This window comes from Rhipicephalus sanguineus, chromosome 8, assembly GCF_013339695.2.
Source record: "Rhipicephalus sanguineus isolate Rsan-2018 chromosome 8, BIME_Rsan_1.4, whole genome shotgun sequence".
NCBI lineage: Eukaryota > Metazoa > Arthropoda > Arachnida > Ixodida > Ixodidae > Rhipicephalus > Rhipicephalus sanguineus.
This window is the reverse complement of record NC_051183.1, coordinates 3,448,300-3,468,202: the sequence shown is the minus strand read 5'-3', so window position 1 is coordinate 3,468,202 and position 19,903 is coordinate 3,448,300. Positions and strand designations below refer to the sequence as shown.

General features: G+C 47.1%; 1 protein-coding gene across 1 annotated transcript; it reads right to left on the bottom strand.

The window, feature by feature from the left end:
- Positions 1–366: 366 nt before the first annotated feature.
- LOC119402506 (uncharacterized) lies at positions 367–4,010 on the bottom strand. The gene is made up of 4 exons (XM_037669656.2): positions 3,527–4,010; positions 2,403–3,018; positions 1,668–1,871; positions 367–494 (listed from the first exon to the last, which is right to left on the bottom strand). Exons 1-4 carry the CDS (start codon positions 3,863–3,865, stop codon positions 367–369), a joined length of 1,287 nt encoding a protein of 428 aa, XP_037525584.1. The 5' UTR covers positions 3,866–4,010.
- Positions 4,011–19,903: the final 15,893 nt, after the last annotated feature.

The following is a 19,903-nucleotide window of genomic DNA, read 5'->3' as shown; positions in this document are numbered from 1 at the left end:
GACCTTGCATTTCGCTTCAACATTTCTGAAGCAACAGTATCGAGGATTTTTGACAAATGGCTGCACGGTGCATATTGTCGGCTTAAATCGCAGATAGCTTGGCCAGGGCGCGAGGCACTGCAGCGTACTATGCCACAAGCTTTTTTTGATTCATTTGGGTCTAAAGTTTCCGTCATTATTGATTGCTTCGAAATTAAAATTGAAAGGCCGTCATCTCTACTTTCTAGATGTGAAACGTGGTCTACGTATAAAGGAAGCAACACTGCAAAGTTTCTCATTGCAATTGCGCCACAGGGTGTAGTAACATACATTCAGAAGGTTGGGGAGTGCCGCGTCAGTGATAAGCACATTACAGAACACTGTGGCTTATTGGACAACTTGGTTCCTGGTGATGTTGTCCTCGCAGATAGGGGGTTCAACATAGAGGACAGTGTTGGATTTTATTGTGCGCGTCTCCAGTCCCAGCATACAACAAAAGGGAAAAAGCAGCTTGTCTCCTGAAGACGTGGAAAAACAAGGAAGCTTGCAAATGTTAGGATTCACGTGGAGCGTGTTATTGGCCTGATCAGAAATAAGTTTGTGTTTTTGAAGTCTACCGTGCCGATTAACTATGTTTCTGTCGTGAGGGGGATGAACTGACACCGCTTGACAAGATTGTGACAGTGTGCTGCGCCCTCTGCAACTTGTGTCCCTCAATAGTTTGCAACAGTGAAGAATGGTAGTGAGGAAAATGTAGCAACAGTTGAGGATGACTGACACCAAGAACCATCTGCTGCAAGTACCTTTGGGGTGTATCCAGTGTTACCACGGTTGGACACAATGTATGATACTTTTGTCAGTTTGTCTTAACATATGTATACCTGGAATAAGTGACACAAGTAGGGAAAGCATCTTGGCAATCCATACATTTAATACAAAATGGCAAGCTTCATTAATGAAAGAAGTTTTGTATTTTGACCGTCACTTATGCATGTAGCGAGGAGGAGACCAATGGTTTCACTGCTTTGCACCCCCTGAATGCTTTGCAGCACAGGAAACTTGCACTGACATGCTTGCAACTGAGTGGTTCAGAGTTGCGATTGACTTTTGGTGAAATTTTTGTTTTGCTGACACTCTAATTCTTTTCCAATAAAAGATATGAAACAACTCTTTTGTTAGTTCAATTCCCACGACACTGATGCAACTTCTGTGATGTTTGCATTTTGTGTCACACCTGTATAAACTGTACGACATTGAAGAAGCGTTGGGCCAAGTGTACTATTGTGGGGACTACTAGAGGCTTTGAATTGTGAACCAAGGTCTGATGACGTGGCAGCTTTGACGTATAAAAAGAACTTATAAGTCATAAAATTCAGAACTGGCAAAGCTATTTGTTCCAGCTCCTGTCAAAGCCAGCAAGGTATTTATTATTCACAGTACAGCAGCTCTTCATGCTTTGAGAATCGCTAAGCGTGCAACTCTTTAATAATACTGAAGTTTTTGCATAAAACCACTAGAAATGAGAATGAAACAGCACGTGCTTTCAAAACACTTTATTTTGGACACTGTCTTGTCGGTATCCCTTCAAGCATTCTCCTTAGCGCCTTTACATTCAGGGCAAAACCAATGCTTAGATTTTGGCGCTTTTTTCAGAGCAACGCATGAAAAATGAAACCACTTGTACTGACAGGAGCTGCTGTCACAGGCGATCATTTTGCCAGTCTCTGGCCCTCGGCAGAAGCAGTACGCATCCTCACTGGCCGTCTGATCTGGATATTTGAGTTGCCTAGTAAAATAGTGGCTCAACAGCTCGGGTAGGATAGCTTTCACAAAGAATTCTTTGGCAGTAGCCATCATGCTGGTGCAAAACTCGTCATCTTTCAAGATTTTTTCTACGAATAAAACATTAGGAGTCCAAACAACAAAGTAGCAGAAGTCAACTTGGCACACTGCCATTTGAGTTTGAATCTGAAAATAATAAGCATGCTGCCTTCGCAGCTGCATGACGCCATTGACGGTGCAGAGGCACGAGTTGGGAGCCGAGAGCTCTGTTAGTTCTTCAGCATTCCGTAGCAAGTATGGGCATTTAAATTCAACTACGCCCTTGCCACAGCAACTGCAGCAGACGAGAGCATCTGGGTGGCGCCAACAAAAGGATAATCAGCACTCAAGTGCAGACCAGCCTTCACGCAACGGAAGCCTTGGTGCTTGTCTTGCTGGCTGTCTTGAAATGCTTTAAAGGCATCTTGCTCATGTGTCAGTCCCCATGTAACAGCAGGTGTCTTCACCGAGCGCTTTTCAGGGTAGCATATCCCTTTCAAAAGTGATATGCTGGGCTTGAGAACACTTGTGCAACATACATTTTTCATCACAGAAGCAGTCACACGACCAGCCCGGTGTAAAAAACCAATCCCTTGACCTGCTTTGGTCTTTTGTGCGAGCTTCCACAGACTTGACGGTTTCTTCACTGACGATGAATGTTGACATAAAAGTGTCAGCTTTTGCGACAAGAGTTTCCAGATCATCTGCTGCATGAGTATCTGAGTAGAGGTCTCTCAGGTGAGCAACTGTTCTTTGAACGGGTTCTTGAAAGCGTTCACAATAGTCGGGCAGCAGGGAAAATATAGCAGGTACAACACCTGTAGTGTTGAATGCCGCATAAAGCTCCTTGAGCTCAGTCGGTGATGGGGCTGAAATGCCTTTTCGTTGCTTTGGCACTTTGGTTTCTTTTGATCCACTGCTTGTTGCATCGAGGCGACGCTTCTTTTCTTTCGAGGAACTGAAGTCTATGTCTTTAAGTCTTTTGTACTTCACCTTCTCAACATAAGCCGGCAGCCAGGCATTCTCCTTCTGAGTGCAGGTAGTCGACTGGTTGAGCCGGGCACCTGTTTCAATGGCGAACAGGCAGGCACCAACATGTGAGCATGTCTCCCCAGTCCCTGCCATGCAGGTACAGTGTCCAGTCACTACGGCGCCGCTCTGCTTGCACAGCACCCACACCTTTAGAGGGCACTCTCCCAACCTTTGAGAGTGGTTCACCTGCAAAATGAGCATAAAAAGAATTACACATTTCTATCACTACTCATAAAGAAGGTTTTCACTATTACCTGACTCACTAGTGCTTGGTTTCCAAATTTAATGTGTCCATTTTCTCATGCAGTATGCACACTTTTCTCATAAACAGCAGTCCTTTTTCACAGCACCACTAAACTACCTCGCTGTTTTGCAAACTCTTTTGTAGCAACCAGAAAGCTTTAAAAAACACCTAGTGATTGTCGTAAAACACTAACAATTCAAACTAATAGTGCGATCTGGTGTTCAACAAGCAACACATGGGCTACGTAGTAAAGGGCTCGATACCACCGCGGTTCTAACGTGCACTGATATCGCATAGGCGCTTTCCCGAGTTTCGTCTACAAAATTGATCCCGTGCCCTCGGGCTCAGCAGCCGAGCGTCATAACCAGCGAGACACCGCGGCGGATGCTTTGAAACTATGTAAAACCAGTTGAGAGACACGTGAAAATAACAAAAAATCTCTGCGCTTACCTCTCCAAGTAGGAGCACTTTGTCTTCTCCGAGCCTCTTCGCTGACAAACTCTTGACCCAACCACTCGTGAAATAATTGTGGGACTCCAGCGCTTTGTAGGCCTTCATCTGCTCCAGAGTCACAAAGCTGGTGGAGAATACCAAGTAGGTGACGATGTCACCGTGAGCGACACTCGGCAACAGGCTGGCGTCGGCACTTGTGTCCGTTCCCAGACGGAGTGTGTAGGGATCGACGTTCTCGCACAGTTCAATCTTTTCTTTGTACCGTACACGCGCAGATCCAATCAACTGCGAGAAGTAGCCCCCGCAAAAGGGCTGTGCAGTCGGAAATGCTGGCATGTGCGAGTAAAAAGCCTGTCACGACAGAGAAAACCACTGCTCGACGGATCCTCGCAGCGCGCGCGCGTCAGACAAGCGACAAGCGGTTCGCAAAGATGGCGGCCGCGGCAGCAAGCGCGCGGATGTGACGTCACGTGAAAGCTATGTATAGAATGCTCAGGCCGCTGACACCAGATCGTTTTCTCTGGCTGCTTGCCATATGCCCCCGTTTTGGAAGAAACACGAGCCACACTTCAAATATTTTTAATAACTTACTTCCTCTCCGAACTGCATCTTTCCAACCCCTCCAAGACGTGTCCATGAAGGACGCCAATGCGTGATAGAATTATTTACGAATATCGAACGCATTACGTTAGTTTACCGAGCAGGATCAATGTGTTTATTTTTGCCGTTCCTTCTGGGACTCGGAGACTTTGGTGTAGAGCCTAGACGTTTCTATCGGCGCTCGTCGACGATTACTTCTCGTCAGGGAAGCCCTTCACCGACGAGCATTCTCCGATGTCCATATCGGACTCGCTGGAGCTCTGCATCTGCATGCTACTGCAACGCTCCCTCCGCCGAAGTTGAAGACGAATTGTAAGGGCGGACAAAGGCATGCTCCCATAGAATCGGGACATTCCCCTTTCCTGCCGGGATTTCCCAGGCGTCTACAGTGGCAAGTTTCAGCTAGCGCCGGCGTCGATCACTTCCGGTGGGAGAGGTTGTGTGTTTTCCGGGTAGGGGGACGCTCGGCCCGCATGCGTTTTTCCCAACCCCACCAACTAACGCTTTCGTCTCAATGCATCGGAAGAGTAAAGAAGAGGCGGTTTGCCTGTTATGCACCCAGCAATGCAAAGCTATTGAACCTTCGATCGTTTATTTACCTTTGTGGTAAGCTAACGCAAGAAGCAATCAGCCGTGTAAACGATGCCAAACAACTGCGGAGCCGTATACGACAAAAACGAGTACTTTTCCCGCACTCAGCCCATCTGCGTGTCTGAGAAATTCGGACAGTAAAAGATAAGTGCGAAGTGCCGAAGCCACGGCGACACAGACGGAAAGAAAAAGCACAAATAAAGAAAATAATATTCAGCGGACGCCCCACGTGTAGCAGTTATCGCGGCTCAATATCTTGTACGGAATGCATGCAGCTGCATGGCACCGCACGTTTGGAAAAACTGCCGATTCATTGCCGCTAACGCAGGCCACGCGCTGTCTTGAAGATAATGCTCTCTACACTGAGTGTTCGAGCAGCTGAAGCAAGTGTGCCTGAGGAGTACTGCCATCTAGTGGCACTGTAAAGCGACTATGTTCCGGATCGGTTATGGCCTCCAAGACCGGACGCACACTCGTCGTTTAATCTTTGAGGCCATACTTCAGGGGTTCGCGTTGTAGGAATTCTTCGTCATTCACGTGAAAGTGGTTTTCATGCGAATGGAAAGGAGGTTAAGAGACGATCATATGCGCCACAAAATGGCGCAGGTTCCACGATATTTGGAGGCAGCGTAATTGAAAGCGTAAGCTGGGATGCGCGTGCACCATGATTCAAGCAAGCTCTCCTGAAGAGTGCTCCAGTCAGTGGCGTACCAACTCGTTCGCGAGTGGACGGGCAAGCGTCTGATTTTTTATATACAGAGAGAGATCACTTGCTTATCAAAACTGCTGTCTGAAATCGAGAAAGGAGCTGCACAAACAGGATGTGCAGGCTGGGCCACCCTATACCGCGACAACACAGCAGTTTTTACTTAATACATTATGGAAAAATTACCGTCAATTTCGAAAAAGCACAGCCACGTTTAACCTGTTCTTCATCTGAGCGGAATCTGCAAACTTCACAGTCTCAGTATGGCATTGTCAATACGATGAGTATGAAGAACCTGCTATTACTTTGTCACCTTAAATTCTCACTTATTAAACAAAACATGTGGCTGACATAAAAGGATACTTCGCAGAAGTCTTCAGAATAAGCCGAGTGCCAATTTTTTTTAGTGTGAGAGCCCTGTAATATAAAATCTTTCTGAAGAAGAAGACGAACTACAGTCGATTAATTTTTATGGAAACCACATTGAGCTGGTTGCGTATACAGGATTATGAATGACTACGAATTCATATAGGTACTAGGCGTCGTTCCTTGCCCTCGTATACTGCTCCCAGCTTGGGCAGGGGGCGGAGGGAAAAGCGGTCATGTGTTCTACCCTACGGCGCCTCCAAGTGAATGCGCCTATGTAAACTGTGTAAGCTGCACGACTACGTCAGCAAAGGAGAAATGAAGTAATAGAGGAAGGAAACAGAAAAAGGAGAAGGCAGGGAGGTTAACCAGAAAGACTTCCGGTTGGCTACCCTACACTGGGGGGTCGGGGAAGGGGAATAGAAAGACGAGAAATAGAAGGGAGGAAATAGAAAAAAAAATAAGAGAGAGAGAGAGAAGAGATGCAGTGCATTCACTACAGCGTGCGGGATTGCACCACAAGTCAGAGGCGTTCGCATAAGCCCGTCGTTCTCAAGAAACACAAGAGTGCTTTCACTGCCTTGTGGGCCGCCGAGAGATGTGGACGGTGCTGTAGTAGCACCTGCACGGAAATTGGCCTATCATCCAGTCGCCGCAGTGCGTTGGACAGTACTTGTCGCTCCGAGGAAAAACGTCGTCCAGTTCTGGTGGTGCGGTGGTTATACCATCACAAGGGATAACTCTGCGTCTTAAAACTTCACATGCGACGACGTCTACGGCGGCAGAACTCGCGGCTCTGCGCAGCGCACTAGAATTTATTGATACTGAAAGACCAAGTAAATGGGCTGTGTTTTCTGATTCAAAACCGGCGTTACAGTGCCTGCGGTCAGTTCTCCGACGAGGATGCCACGAACAGTTGACGTATGAAACCGTAAAACTTCACCACCACGTAATTCAAAAAGGCCACGATATTGACTTCCAGTGGTTACCTGGCCACTGTGGAATCAGTGGAAATGATTCCGCCGATCACGCTGCTCGCGCATCACACCAGGAAGCAAACATTGTCCCAATTCCGCTTTCAAGGACAGACGCTGCAAGGCAGATTCGACAACTGGCCCGCAGTCTCACACTTACGGAGTGGAACGCACCAAGCATCAGACATACCAGACTACATCAACTGAACCCTTCACTGCAACTCCAACCTCCATCCGGCCTTCATCGACGCGAAGCTTCGCTTCTCTATAGCCTTTGGTTGGGAGTTGCTTTTACGAAGGCATATACAACGTTAATCGGAATGACGGACAGCGCGGCGTGTGATGTTTGCGGCACCGAAGTAATAGAGAAGAAACTATTTTCAATACGGCATATTACTGGCCATTGGTTGTTAGCTATTGGTCGAATATTTTTGGTTGTTGGTTGGTTGAAAAACTTTATTTGGGTCCTGCAAGCTGGTCAGCCAGGAGGGAGCTGCGGAGGGCCGCCGCCCACCTGGCCGAAGCAGTATCGGGGTTAGTGTGCGTTGCCTTGCACTCCGAGAGCATATGTGCTAGCGTGGCTACGTATCCGCACGCGGGGCAAGCGTCATTGGGTAATACCTCGGGATGATTGGCGTGTAGAAAGCTTGAATTAGGGTACGTCTCCGTCTGCAGTAGCCTGAGCGTAAGGTGTGCCATAATAATACCTGGGGATTAACGTCCCAAAACCACGATATGATTATGACAGACGCCGTAGTGGAGGGCTACGGAAATTTCGACCACCTGGGATTCTTTAACGTGCACCTAAATCTTAGTACACGGGCCTCAAACATTTTCGCCTCCATCGAAAATGCAGCCGCCGCGATTCGATCCAGCGACCTTCGGGTCAGCAGTCGAGTGCCATAACCACTAGACCACCGTGGCGGGGCGGTGTGCCATAGTATCGCTATCTTGTTACGCGACGTCACAAGTCTACCAAAGCTCGCGTCGTTGAAATGCAGTGTGCACAATAACGTTCGCGTTACTATGCTGCACAATAACTAAAATTTTTTGGTATAGCCACACAGTGTCTCATTCTGAACGTAATTCAAGAAGGCTGCTCGCTAATCACATTGGCAGCGGCTATTTATAGCAGCTGGCGAGATGGATCCATATGCGTATAATATATACTTTCAGTTGTAGTACAGCGATGTAGAGCTGTCTTTGTGCGCATACAACTCTCTGTGAACTCATCCTTGCTTAGAGAGGTAGAGAGAAAAAAAAAACATTATTAGGAAAAGACACAATCTTTTGCAGGTGGGCAGTTTTATTCCAGAAAGCGGTGGGCACTGATCCTCTCTCTGGTGAGGTAGATCAAGTTGCGGGGCAAACCTGTAAGCTGGGCTTCTTAATGTGCTCGAGTCTACTGTCTTATTATTGCAATAGCCATTATATGGACAGTCTCGATGTGTTTGAGCAGTCGCCGTCATGTCCCGTATAAAGTCCAAATTGATAATATTCCTCGCGCATCGTATGTTCTACCGCGGTAAAAGCGCGTGAGTGTAGGCGACGAACGCGGCTGAAGCAGAAATCAAACGAGGCGGCCCATTTCCGTTGCTCGGAGGGCGCACGCGATAACATTACCCAGCTCGGGCGGCCTGCCTTAGAAGCAGACAGAAAACGCCATGCCCGTTTTCAACGAGCATGAAAAGACGCGAGGGGGGGTGGTGTCGCTCGAGCAGCAACTTTGACCTTTGATTCTATGGGCGCGGTAGCGATGACTGGCGCGCGCGCGCTATCTCGGGAGCCATCAGCTGGCGGCTCGTATACGCCTTCTGCGTGCTGCGCTCTCAACACGAAGTGAGTTTGCGGAAAGAGCATCTCTCCCTGGAACGGCCGTATTGTTTTTACACCAGCGTTTGGTAGTTACGCGACATCGGATACAAAAGAATTAGCTGCCAGCTTCTCTTCGTATAACACTACAATTTGTTGCTATCGCATTTATTGCTTCGACCTTGCGGTGAAACTGTGACTTTTTTTTACCGCGTTGTTACAAGCCGTCACGATTGCTGTAGGCTATCATATGATAAGGTGAAGCAGGTTAATCGGTGAATAAAGCGCGAACCTTTTTTAGCTCTCCTGGCTCGTCACAACTAAAATACTCGACACTTCTGCACACTCATCAACTCATAAAAACTTGGATATGGAGCAGCGGCGATGCTATAGATTTTCAAAGGAAGCAACCAATTTTCCTGAAACAGGAAGTGCGTTTCATCGGGCTATTAAACGTTTACAAGTTCCCGCCCGTATTTGCGTCACCGATTACGTAAATTTCAGGCCAGGTAGAACAAAATAAAATCGTGATAGATTGAGCCCCTGCTCAGCGGTAGCCTCCTCTGCAATGCTCGAGCCAGGATGAGGCGTTGTTCGATCGCAAGGCGCGAAAGCATCGCATAGGCAGCCCGTACCGCACAGAGTGTACAGAGCGTGCTCATGATACACGGAGGATAGTCGTCACAGCAGAATCACAGGACTAATTTAATTACATAGTTAAGTGATTGCTCCGTTCAAGTAAAACTTTGTCTCAATTTTTAGTTTGAGTTTCTCAGTCTGCAGACGACAATGACCACTGTCGAAAGTGGGGGGGGGGGCTCCGCCCCCCTAACTTTTCTCAGTGGGGGGGCCCCCCCGGCAGATACGCCTATGGCTCCAGTCTATTCTCACTGTGGAACACGTGTTGTGAATTGGTTATTGCCTCTAAAAGGTATGCAGTCGGCTTGTTGAACCGCAAAAGTGTGGCTTTATTGCATTCGTTTGAATTCTTGCGTTGTCATTTAGTGCAGCTTCGTTTTAACGCAGACAAAAAATACCTGCCATATCTACGTTACAATATCGTGCGTGCCACTCGTATAAGAAGGTGCGTACATGGAAACGAAACATGGCACGTGACTGTTTATTCTATCTGGAACCAATATTAAGGCAAGGTCGCTGAGGAGCGCTCCCTTCTGTGACTTTTCAACACTTGTTCTCGACTGCTGCTGTCCTCTAAAACAAATGTTCCCTGTTGTTGAATCACAAAGGCCACGTGTCATTGCTTCGCCTTGCAGTCTTAATTGTGTTTGTGTTTTCTTTAGGTTCGTTTCCGCGAACTTTAGACGTCCGATCACAGAATTGTGTGATTAGTGCTATCCAATATTTCAAAAGTCTCACTGATTGAATACGAAGTTGTACTCCCTGTAGATGTAATCACAATGGAAGCATACCAGTATACTAATATTAAGCATCTCCAGTAGCGGTGCTTTTGAGAAAGGAAAAAAAAAAGCTGATTGATAGCATTGCAGAACGCGGTTCGATGGAATTGGATGGTAAGAGGAGTTGCGAAGGGAATTAAGGGTTATCAGTTGGCTGATTGCTGGCAAACCGTAATTCACCCGTACTCGTTGTAAATACCGCACGGCATGTGTTAAACGAAAATTTTGCGTGTTTATGAAAGAACAAAAAAAAAATCACAGGGTCCATACGCATTCACCTAAGACGAGTCGAAGGCGAACACCATTTTCTTTTTTCCTCACTCGATGTATAGATCCTACCCTGTCACCCACAGAAAGCTTTCCTCACCTGGTTTTGCATTGCCTCTGTGATCGGCCCGCCTTTGACTCGGCGGTGATGTCTTGTGATGACGTCGTAATGTGACATCACAGGATGTGACCTCGCAGTTCATACATGATGACGTTACAACGTTTGCGATCTGTGACGTCACGATGACGTCAAATGGTGACATCATCACCAGATGATTTTTTGAATTGCTCTTTTTGAATGACTGCGAGAGCGTGAGAGAGGAAGAGCGCAGAGTGAGAGAGAGAACAAACAGCCATAGCTGATATCTTTGCTGACCTTTCAAGAAACAAGGTGACATGAGTTGGACGTGTATTGCGTAGGACAGACAGCCGACGATCCCGTAGTTGGTACGAATAGGGGAAAACGTAGACGATAGAGCAGAAAGTTAGAAGGGGCGAGGAAATTAAGAAATTTGCAGGAACAGGATGCTACCAGCCTGCTCAGAAGACAGTAGATCATAGATTACCGGTAGAGGCCTCCATCCAGCATTGGTCGTAAAAAGGCAGTTATTAGTGATGGTGAAAGCCTTAAGTGCCTCATCAGAATAACGTGGCTTGCGTTACAAAAACCCTCGTGATCTTCAAAAAAATCAGATACAAATTGGGGTTCCGACCGTCATCGAATGCAGGTATTTCGAATGGCTGTAAATTAGTTCACCTCAGAGACATCCTAGTGCTTGAAACCGCTTAGGAAAAATGAGCATATTTAGTCAATATTACGGGCAAGGGGTCGCGTTGACAGACATATTATTGCATGATAAAAGCGTTGAATCGTACCAGCCGGGGAAGATGTTTGCTGCGTAGCGAGCGGGTTTTTGAAAGCTGCCGACGCGCTAAAAAGGACTGAACTATTGGTCACCATCAATAAATTTTGCCGCTCGTCACATCGATTTTCTTTTTTTTTTATAACCATGAAATGCGCGAGACACCTCGCCTTGTGGAAACAGAGTTGCTAAACTGCCAAGAGAAACTTATTAAACGGAGCAAATAAAAATGTGAAAAAAGGCGGTTGCCAATACTTTGCGCCCCATGTAACATACGACAAATCAGCACTTCAGGTTTTTACGTACACCGGCCCACAAAAGTTTTCGGAACGTGGGCTCCGCGGAAAATGCGAATTTCTACTCTGCACGGTGCTTCTAACCTAGCGCGTAGCTGTATAGGTCGCAGGCACTACTACAGGCGCAAACAACTTTTTGGAGACCATGTTCTCAGACAGAGCGGGAATATAGCTTTCTCCGAATGGTCGCGTTCCGCAAACTGTTGGAAGCGGGGGTACATCCCTAGCATCCTCTTGTGTTCTTCTTCAGTGAAGCAACGCAAGAAACAACCATGGCATTGATTTCACGGACAAATTCTGTCAACGTATACAAGAATAATATGGTATTCGTACCAGCCCTCAACGCATCTCTCCGGCTACAACCCACATGAGACTTTGAATGGTAAAAAAAAAGCACGAACAAATAAGATATCCAACCGAAGCGTCGTGCGCCGCGGTTATCGCGACCAGACATCTCGACCTGCACATGCTTGCATGACGACGCGAAAAATTGTCGAGTCAGCGCCACGGCAGGAGACAGCCTGTGGAGTGCTGCTACCTTACGTGAATAAAGAAGAGTTGTTCGTCGTGGATTATGGCCTCCAAGACCAGAAGCATGCGTCTTGGCTAATCTCAAGGGCCACGCTTTATTTCCTTGCCATGACGTCCGGCGCTGCTATTAACTATAGGCTTGTTATTTCTCAGGTCTGAGTAATTCCGGTATATATCATAAAATTTCGTCTGTGCCACTCTTTGAGAGGGTGAATAGTTGTCATTAAGCCTGTGAGACCCGTCCGATCAATTAATGCAAATGATAGTCAAGTGACGAACTCCAGAGTTGTTGCCGTCTTTTACAGTTGTAAAACAGTTGTTCCCGTTTGTTTCGAGATTTCCCATACGAAATAATTGTGAGGAAGGTTATCAGGCGTTCCTTGTGAGTGCCCAAAGCTGTACTCGGAACGTTGAAGTGTTTCATAACAGTATGAAATCTATCCTTCATCCGTCTAGAATTTCTAGTGCCCGGTTGAATTCAGGCGTCTTTCGTTGGTGAAGCGACCCTTGAGTTGGTGCACTATAATTTCAATGGTGAGAACCTTTTGGCACTTATATGTGCGCGCTTCGTGACATGACGCTGATAAGACGTTAGTTTTGCTTCCCGCTTGCTTTTTGAGGGCAGAAATGCCCACAAAGACGAATGTCCTTGAGGCACATTTTAGGTAAAGCGTCTTTTGTTTGAAGGAACGAACTAGCACGTGCTAGCCAATGGCGTGAAGTGCGCAAACCTCTTCACACTGACATATATAGTGTTCATGATGGAGCATTCTGAAAACACTGATTACGGTTCACATTCCCTCCTCTATGCCACAAATGAAAGTTCATTATTCGATTCATGCGTCTCTTGTTGGCGAGAAATAGAAAAATTTTCAAGCCGAAAGCTAAAGCGGCCTCATCAAACGTCAGAAGTGACCTTCGGTGCCAGCGTCAACACGAGTGATTCAGAAAATCGCCATCGCGTGATGATGCCACCATGAAGTTACAGACCTACGCAATTTGTGACGTCCTTCTGACGTCATCAATACGTCACACAAGGTGGCGTGACATGATGACTTCATGACATGACGCCGTCGCTTTTTCAAAGGTGGGACAATGGAGGGAGAACTGCCGGTGGAACTGGGAAGGGATATCACTGCAATCGAGTGAGAAGAAAGAGCAGCTGCCTTTCGCCATCGAGTCGCCAAGGCAAGAAATGCATAACGGACCGTGTGACTTTTGTGTCTTTGAAATGCGAGGACCAGCGGGTAAGTCCTTTGTGCGCGACACCATTGGCGCGGCCTGCTGTCTTCGCCCCTATGACGAGGGCCTCGCAGGTCTTCGGATCCGACATGGACAGACCTCGGTTCCACTCTGGTCTGTCGGGTAGGGTCCTGTGTTGCCGTGATCCATTGTATTAAGATTTCCATACCATGTAGTACGGACATACAAGGAAGCACTCCTGAGCAGTGTTGCCATCTCTGGGACTGTCCCACAGTTTCTTCCGGGTCCCTTGTGACCTGGAAGAGAAAATGGAACCAGCTTGTTTGCCTTCTGGGGTTCCACGCCGCCCCTGGACCTCTCAGAGATGAGACGAAGAGCCAAGGTACAGGTCTTTACTTTGTGAAAGCTTGGCCACGACTGCTCCTCAGCAACCGCTTAGCGGGAGTGTGCCATCATTCCTCGTTCTCTTCTTCCAATGAGCGCTGCCACAGCCTTCAATGACCACGCTTTACTAGTTTGTGTTCAAGGCTTGCGTTGTGACTCACGATAGTTTAGCTTTGCCGGCAGCGTAAATGAGGTTAAATAACATCGTTTTGTACAATAAAATTTCGCACATGCTACAAGTTTGACAGGCCGCGTACCTTGAAAACGAAACACATGATACGCGACTGTCTGACCATTGAAACCAAGAGATTCAAGCATGGTGGCATCAAGTATACCGCTGTCTTTGTGACTTGCCAAAGAATATTTCTGAGATGGTAATAGCCTACACGACTTAGAGCGCCTGGCTTTTTGAATCAGAAATGCGAAGCTTCAGTGATATTCAAGGTAGCCTTGCGTTCTGATTAAATGAAGGTTGGCTCTCGCATAGCCGTGAATAAGTCTTTCACGTGCGATGCAAGGAAAAATTCGCGCCTCGTTTGATAGGGCGCGTTCTTCAAAAACCGCCCCTGTCACACGCGTTGGAAACTAAGATTCATGGAAGCTCGCCTGACGAGTACTGATAGAATAGATGGTGACACCAGTAAGCCTAACCGATGCCTAACATTTGTCACCGTAAGCAATTTTGCATGGATCACATGTTTACATGATAATCAATTACTGTTAATCGCTAGGTAATACTATGGAAAGATAAAGAACCTTACTTTATAGGCGTAATGTGATGTACGTCTCATTAAGAGATAAGAATTAATGAGCTTAAAGAGAGAGAGAGCAAACAGCCGTAGCCGATGGGACGGGAAGAAAATGAAGCAGAGGGGTTCAAATAATGCGTAGCACCAATGACCGATGACATCGAGAGTTCGCATGAATGGGTTTGAAGGAACGGGGTGCGCAGCAAACTACGTCTTTCGACACTGACTGATTAAAACTAAAGTTACTAATACAACCTGGCTCTGTGTCGGGTAAATAAACTGCAACGGAAGATAACTCAGTTTAATTAATCAAAAATCAAAGCAACGCGATTGCACTACGGCATGGTAGTCTAGGTAGTGCTCGTACAAGTTGTGTATCGGGTAACGTTTCATAGTCCCCAAATGCTTTAACTATCATTCAAAATTACGATTTGCGTGGTGAGCCGCGGCGGTGATACCGTATCGCCTTAATCAACGAGGGAGTTTGATTGCGGCCGCCGCGGTCGCATTTACGATGTAGCCTAAAATGCTAGCTGCCTGAGTACATTGGTTTAGGTGGACGTTAATGAACACCAGTCTGCAAGCATTTCCGGATTCCTGTATTACGGAGTGTCTCATGATGATATCGTGGTTATTGTACGTAAAACCAGTGAAATTATTATTATTTGAAAGTAGCAAGAATATTGTACGTTATATATTGAACATTAAAGTTCGCGGTGAAGTGGTGGCCAATAAGAATTGAAGCTCGGATAACGCCGCAATCATGTTTACGTATCCACGTTCGCATGGTGTACATTTTGTTTTCTTTGTAACCATCAAGTGCCACAGTCATCATAATCAACGGCTTTCTATAAATTGTCAAAAAATACACGGGGAGACTGAAAAAAGGCTTTTTACCTATTATGCTCCCAGTAATGGGCTCACTATAAGCCCTTCGGTCATTTATTTACTTTTGTGGTCAGGTAATGCAAGAACCATTCATCTATGTGATCATTTAAAGTGAACTGCGGAGAGGCACACATCCAGGATATCTAGCTTGCCCGCGCACTCACCGCATTACAGCGACTTTAAGGGAAACTCAAACAGCAAATAGTGCGAACTACGGCAGCTACCGCGGAAAAGAAAAAAGAAAGGACAATAAGAAAGCATATTCGCCTAAGCATAGGGCGCTGCAGTTATCGCTATCAGACATCTCACCCGGAATGCTGACAGCTGTATAGCGCCGCATATCTACCAGAAAAACTGTCGATTCATTGAGAGTAACGCAGGCAGTCGAGTGACTGGCAGATAAGGCTGTCCCTTCGTCGTTAAAGTAAGCGCGCCTGAGGAGTGCTGCCATCTTCTGTGACGGTAAAACAAACTGTCCAAGTCGCTCAAGGCCTCCAAGACAGGCGCACTCGGCTTGTTTAATCTCAAAGGCCATGCTTCAGGGCTTTGCGGTTTAGGGTTGCTCTATCACTCACAATAGAGTCGTTCTGTCCCTAATGAAGACGACATTAAATGAAGTAGGTATAAATAAGAAAATGCCTCGGGTGCCACTAATTTAGAGGCGCTGTCCTTAAACTCGAAACATGCGTTCGGACCCCCCAATATTCAAGCAAGAATGCCTGAAGAGTGCTGCCGCCTTTTGCCGCTGTATCTCAGCTATTCTCAGTGGGTATGGCCTCCGAGATATACGGAGCCTGCCGGTTTAATCTCAAAGGCCACGTTCCAGGGCTTTGCGTTGTAGGGCTGCTTCATAACTCAGGATAGAGTTGTACTTTCCTTAATGAAAACGGTGTTAAGTGAAGTGGGTATAAATACGAAAATGCTTTGGGTGCCACTACTTTAGAGACGCTGGACTTGAAATCGAAACATGCGTTCGCACCCGCCAAGATTCAAGGAAGCATGCCTGAAGAGTGCTGCTGCCTTTTGCCACTATAGCCCACCTATTCTCAGTTGGTTATGGCTTCCGAGATATAACGACGCGGCTGGTTTATTCTCAAAAGCCACGCTCCAGTGCTTTGCGTTGTAGGGTTGCTTTGCCACTCAAGATAAAGTGGTTCTTTCCCTAATGAAAAAAAGCAGATATAATTAAGAAAATGCTTCGGGTGCCACTAATATAGAGGCGCCTCACTTTCTTTCTCACCACTAAACTATTCCTAACCATGAGATGGTGATCACACTCGGAGTATGTTTATGAATTGTTAAAAAAGTTGCAAAGAATGCCTAGAGATGTTCTTATGAGATGAGAACGCAAACGCGTTTCATTTGCGTGGGTTGGTGTTCGGAGCGCGTGCTGCAAGGTTGTGTTGACGCGTTGTGAATTAAATGATAGCAATAATTCATTTGGTTTAATGACCGAAGACCACGATTAAGGACGCCGTAGGGGAGGTCTCCTGAAATTTCGACCACTTTGCGTTCTTCAACGTGCACACAAATCTAAGTGCACAGGCCTTAAGCATTTTAGACTCCATTGATATGAAGGATTAGTCAATGCGGGAGGCCGAATGCTGCAATAGAATGCTCAGGCCGTTGACACCAGATCGTTTTCTCTGGCTGCTTGCCATACGCCCCCGTTCTGGAAGGAACACTAGCCACACTTCAAATATTTTTTAATAACTTACTTCCTGTCTGAACTGCATCTTTCCAACCCCTCCAAGACGTGTCCATCAAGGACGCCAATGTGTAACAGAATCATTTACGAATATCCAACTCATTACGTTAGTTTACTGAGCAGGATCAATGTGTTTATTTTTGCCGTTCCTTCTGGGAGTCGGAGACTTGGGTGTAGAGCCTAGACGTTTCCATGGGCGCTCGTCCACGATTACTTCTCGTCAAGGAAGCCCTTCACCCACGAGCATTCTCCGATGGCCACGTCAGACTCGCTGGAGCTCTGCATCTGCATGCTACTGCAACGCTCACTCCGCAGAAGTTGAAGACGAATTGTAAGGGCGGACAAAGGCATGCTCCCATAGAATCGGGACATTCCCCTTTCCTGCCGGGATTTCCCAGGCGTCTACAGGTGCAAGTTTCTGCAAGCGCCGGCGTCGATCACTTCCGGTGGGAGAGGTTGTGTGTTTTCCGGGTAGGGGGACGCTCGGCCCGCATGCGTTATTCCCAACCCCACCAACTAACGTTTCGTCTCAATGCATCGGAAGAGTAAAGAAGAGGCGGTTTGCCTATTATGCACCCAGCAATGCAAAGCTATTAAACCTTCGATCGTTTATTTACGTTTGTGGTAAGCTAACGCAAGAAGCAATCAGCTGTGTAAACGATGCCAAACAACTGCGGAGCCGTATACGACAAAAACGAGTACTTTTTCCCGCACTCAGCCCATCTGCGTGTCTGAGAAATTCGGACTGTAAAAGATTAGTGCGAAGTCCCGAAGCCACGGCGACACAGACGGAAAGATAAAGCACAAATAAAGAAAATAATATTCAGCGGACGCCCCGCGTGTAGCAGTTATCGCGGCTCAATATCTTGTACGGAATGCATCCAGCTGCATGGCGCCGCACGTTTGGAAAAACTGCCGATTCATTGCCGCTAACGCAGGCCACGCGCTGTCTTGCAGATAATGCTCTCATTCAGTGTTCGAGCAGCTGAAGCAAGTGTGCCTGAGGAGTGCTGCCATCTAGTGGCACAGTAAAGCGACTATGTTCCGGATCGGTTACGGCCCCCAAGACCGGACGCACACTCGTCGTTTAATCTTTGAGGCCATACTTCAGGGGTTCGCGTTGTAGGGATTCTTCGTCATTCACGTGAAAGTGGTTTTCATGCGAATGGAAAGGAGGTTAAGAGATGATCATATGCGTCATAAAAATGGCGCAGTTTACACTAGCTCCACCAGGAGTGGGCCGTCCAGCGGGCCAGGGCCGTCGCCGAGGACCTCGAAAGATGTTCCTCGTATGGTGGATCCCTGGCAGCCTAGCCCCGGGCTCGACCATTGGGCAAATAATGTTTATTCAACTCAACTAGCTTTGGAGGCAGCGTAATTGCAAGCGAAAGATGGGATACGCGTGCACCATGATTCAAGCAAGCTTGCCTGAAGAGTGCTCCAGTCAGTGGCGTACCAACTCGTACGCGAGCGGAGGGGCAAGCGTCGCTCACTCTGTCCGCGATATATATATATATATATATATATATATATATATATATGGCATTGTCAATACGATGAGTATGAAGAACCTGCTATGAAATTCTCACTCCTGAGAATGAGCGACGCTTGCCTCCCAGGGGCAAGCGTCGCTCATTCTCTCCGCGATATATATAAAGAGTATGATCTTATTTTTAGGTCTGGCGGTCCCATGCCGCCAATTTCCCACAGGGTGGGTGCCCTCCCAAGCGACTATGAACTTCGTTGTGCCGAGCACCCGGCCGGAAGTGCGCTTGTCCCTATTTTACCGGTAGGTACACGGCGGCAGCAATTCTCTGCCTCCCACAGCAGCGGCGGATCCTCAACTATTTCACCAAGGCTGTGGTAGGTTAAGGTGCGCCCAGGGGCCTTTACAGACCCTTATGGGGCCACCTTTCGAGATGAGTACCCATTAACAACCGAGCGCCAGGTAGGTGTACTTCTCTACCCCTTTGGAAAAACCGGTGGGTTCCCGCTCTGCACTGGGAATCGAACCCGGTGCCTCCCGCATTGGAAGCGGACGCTCAACCATGTAGCCACCGCTGCGGTCGCTTGGGAGGGTACTCACCCTATGGGAAATGGGGCCGCCAGACCTCAAAATAAGGTCCTTTTGTTCAGGCACCTGCCCGTCTGCGGGCAGGTAACCTGCGGGGCATCTTACATTGGGCAGACGGGCAGGTGCCTGAACAAAAGGCTTCAGGAACACAAGAATTTGTGTAGTAGGCTTGCAATCGAAGGGAATCTCGCTCAGCACTGCTCTGATTGTAAATGTAACGCTAATTTCAGGGACACTTCCATTGTGGCGCATAGCAAGGACAAAAACAGAAGAACTATCATTGAAGCTTACAGTATGATGTCGGGGAAGTTTGGCGCATGCGTTAGCTTCCCATCTATAGCACTCACGGAAAGACAAGTGTCATGTTTAGCGACACAAATATAAATGTAATCGGAGCATAAGTGACTTCTGTGATACAGACAAGAAGCAGGAAATAACGTAAAGTTTGAATTAGATTTATGCACGTGTTTCACAGCATAGATAGCACCAATGATTGGCTCATGCGTGGTTTGCCTACAGTGCCCTTTCTTTCGTATATTACGTCTTTTCTTCCTCTCCTTTTTGACCTTCTTGTTTCAATAAATTCAGTTGTTAGAGGCGCTTCGTCTGTGTTGTCCATGTTTTTTCGTCCTCAACTTTGCAGCGCTAAAAAATTTTTTTCTACAAAAAAAAAAAAAAAAATCTACTTTTCGCCCGCAGTCGACGCATCAGGGAGGCTCTATGAGAAACTCGGGCGGCAAAAGATCAGCGCAAAATCGCGCGGCAACGGCCCACGTAGAAAAGAAAAAGCACAAATATAGAAAATGACATTCAGAGGAAACATCGCGCGTAGCAGTTATCACGGCCAGACATATCGTTCGGGATGCTCGCTGCTGTATGGCGCCGCATGACTAGAAAAACTGTCGATTCATTGCCAGTGGCGCAGGAGGCCCGCTGTCTTCAAG

Excerpts from the sequence above, each read along its gene's own strand:
- LOC119402506 (XM_037669656.2), bottom strand. The coding sequence starts at position 3,865 with ATGCCAGCATTTCCGACTGCACAGCCCTTTTGCGGGGGCTACTTCTCG. Across the intron at positions 1,872-2,402 it reads AGCTCGCACAAAAGACCAAA|AAAAAATCTTGAAAGATGAC; the intron begins GCAGGTCAAGGG and ends TTTTATTCGTAG. Across the intron at positions 495-1,667 it reads CGCCTGTGACAGCAGCTCCT|ACAAGCTGCTTTTTCCCTTT; the intron begins GTCAGTACAAGT and ends CGTCTTCAGGAG.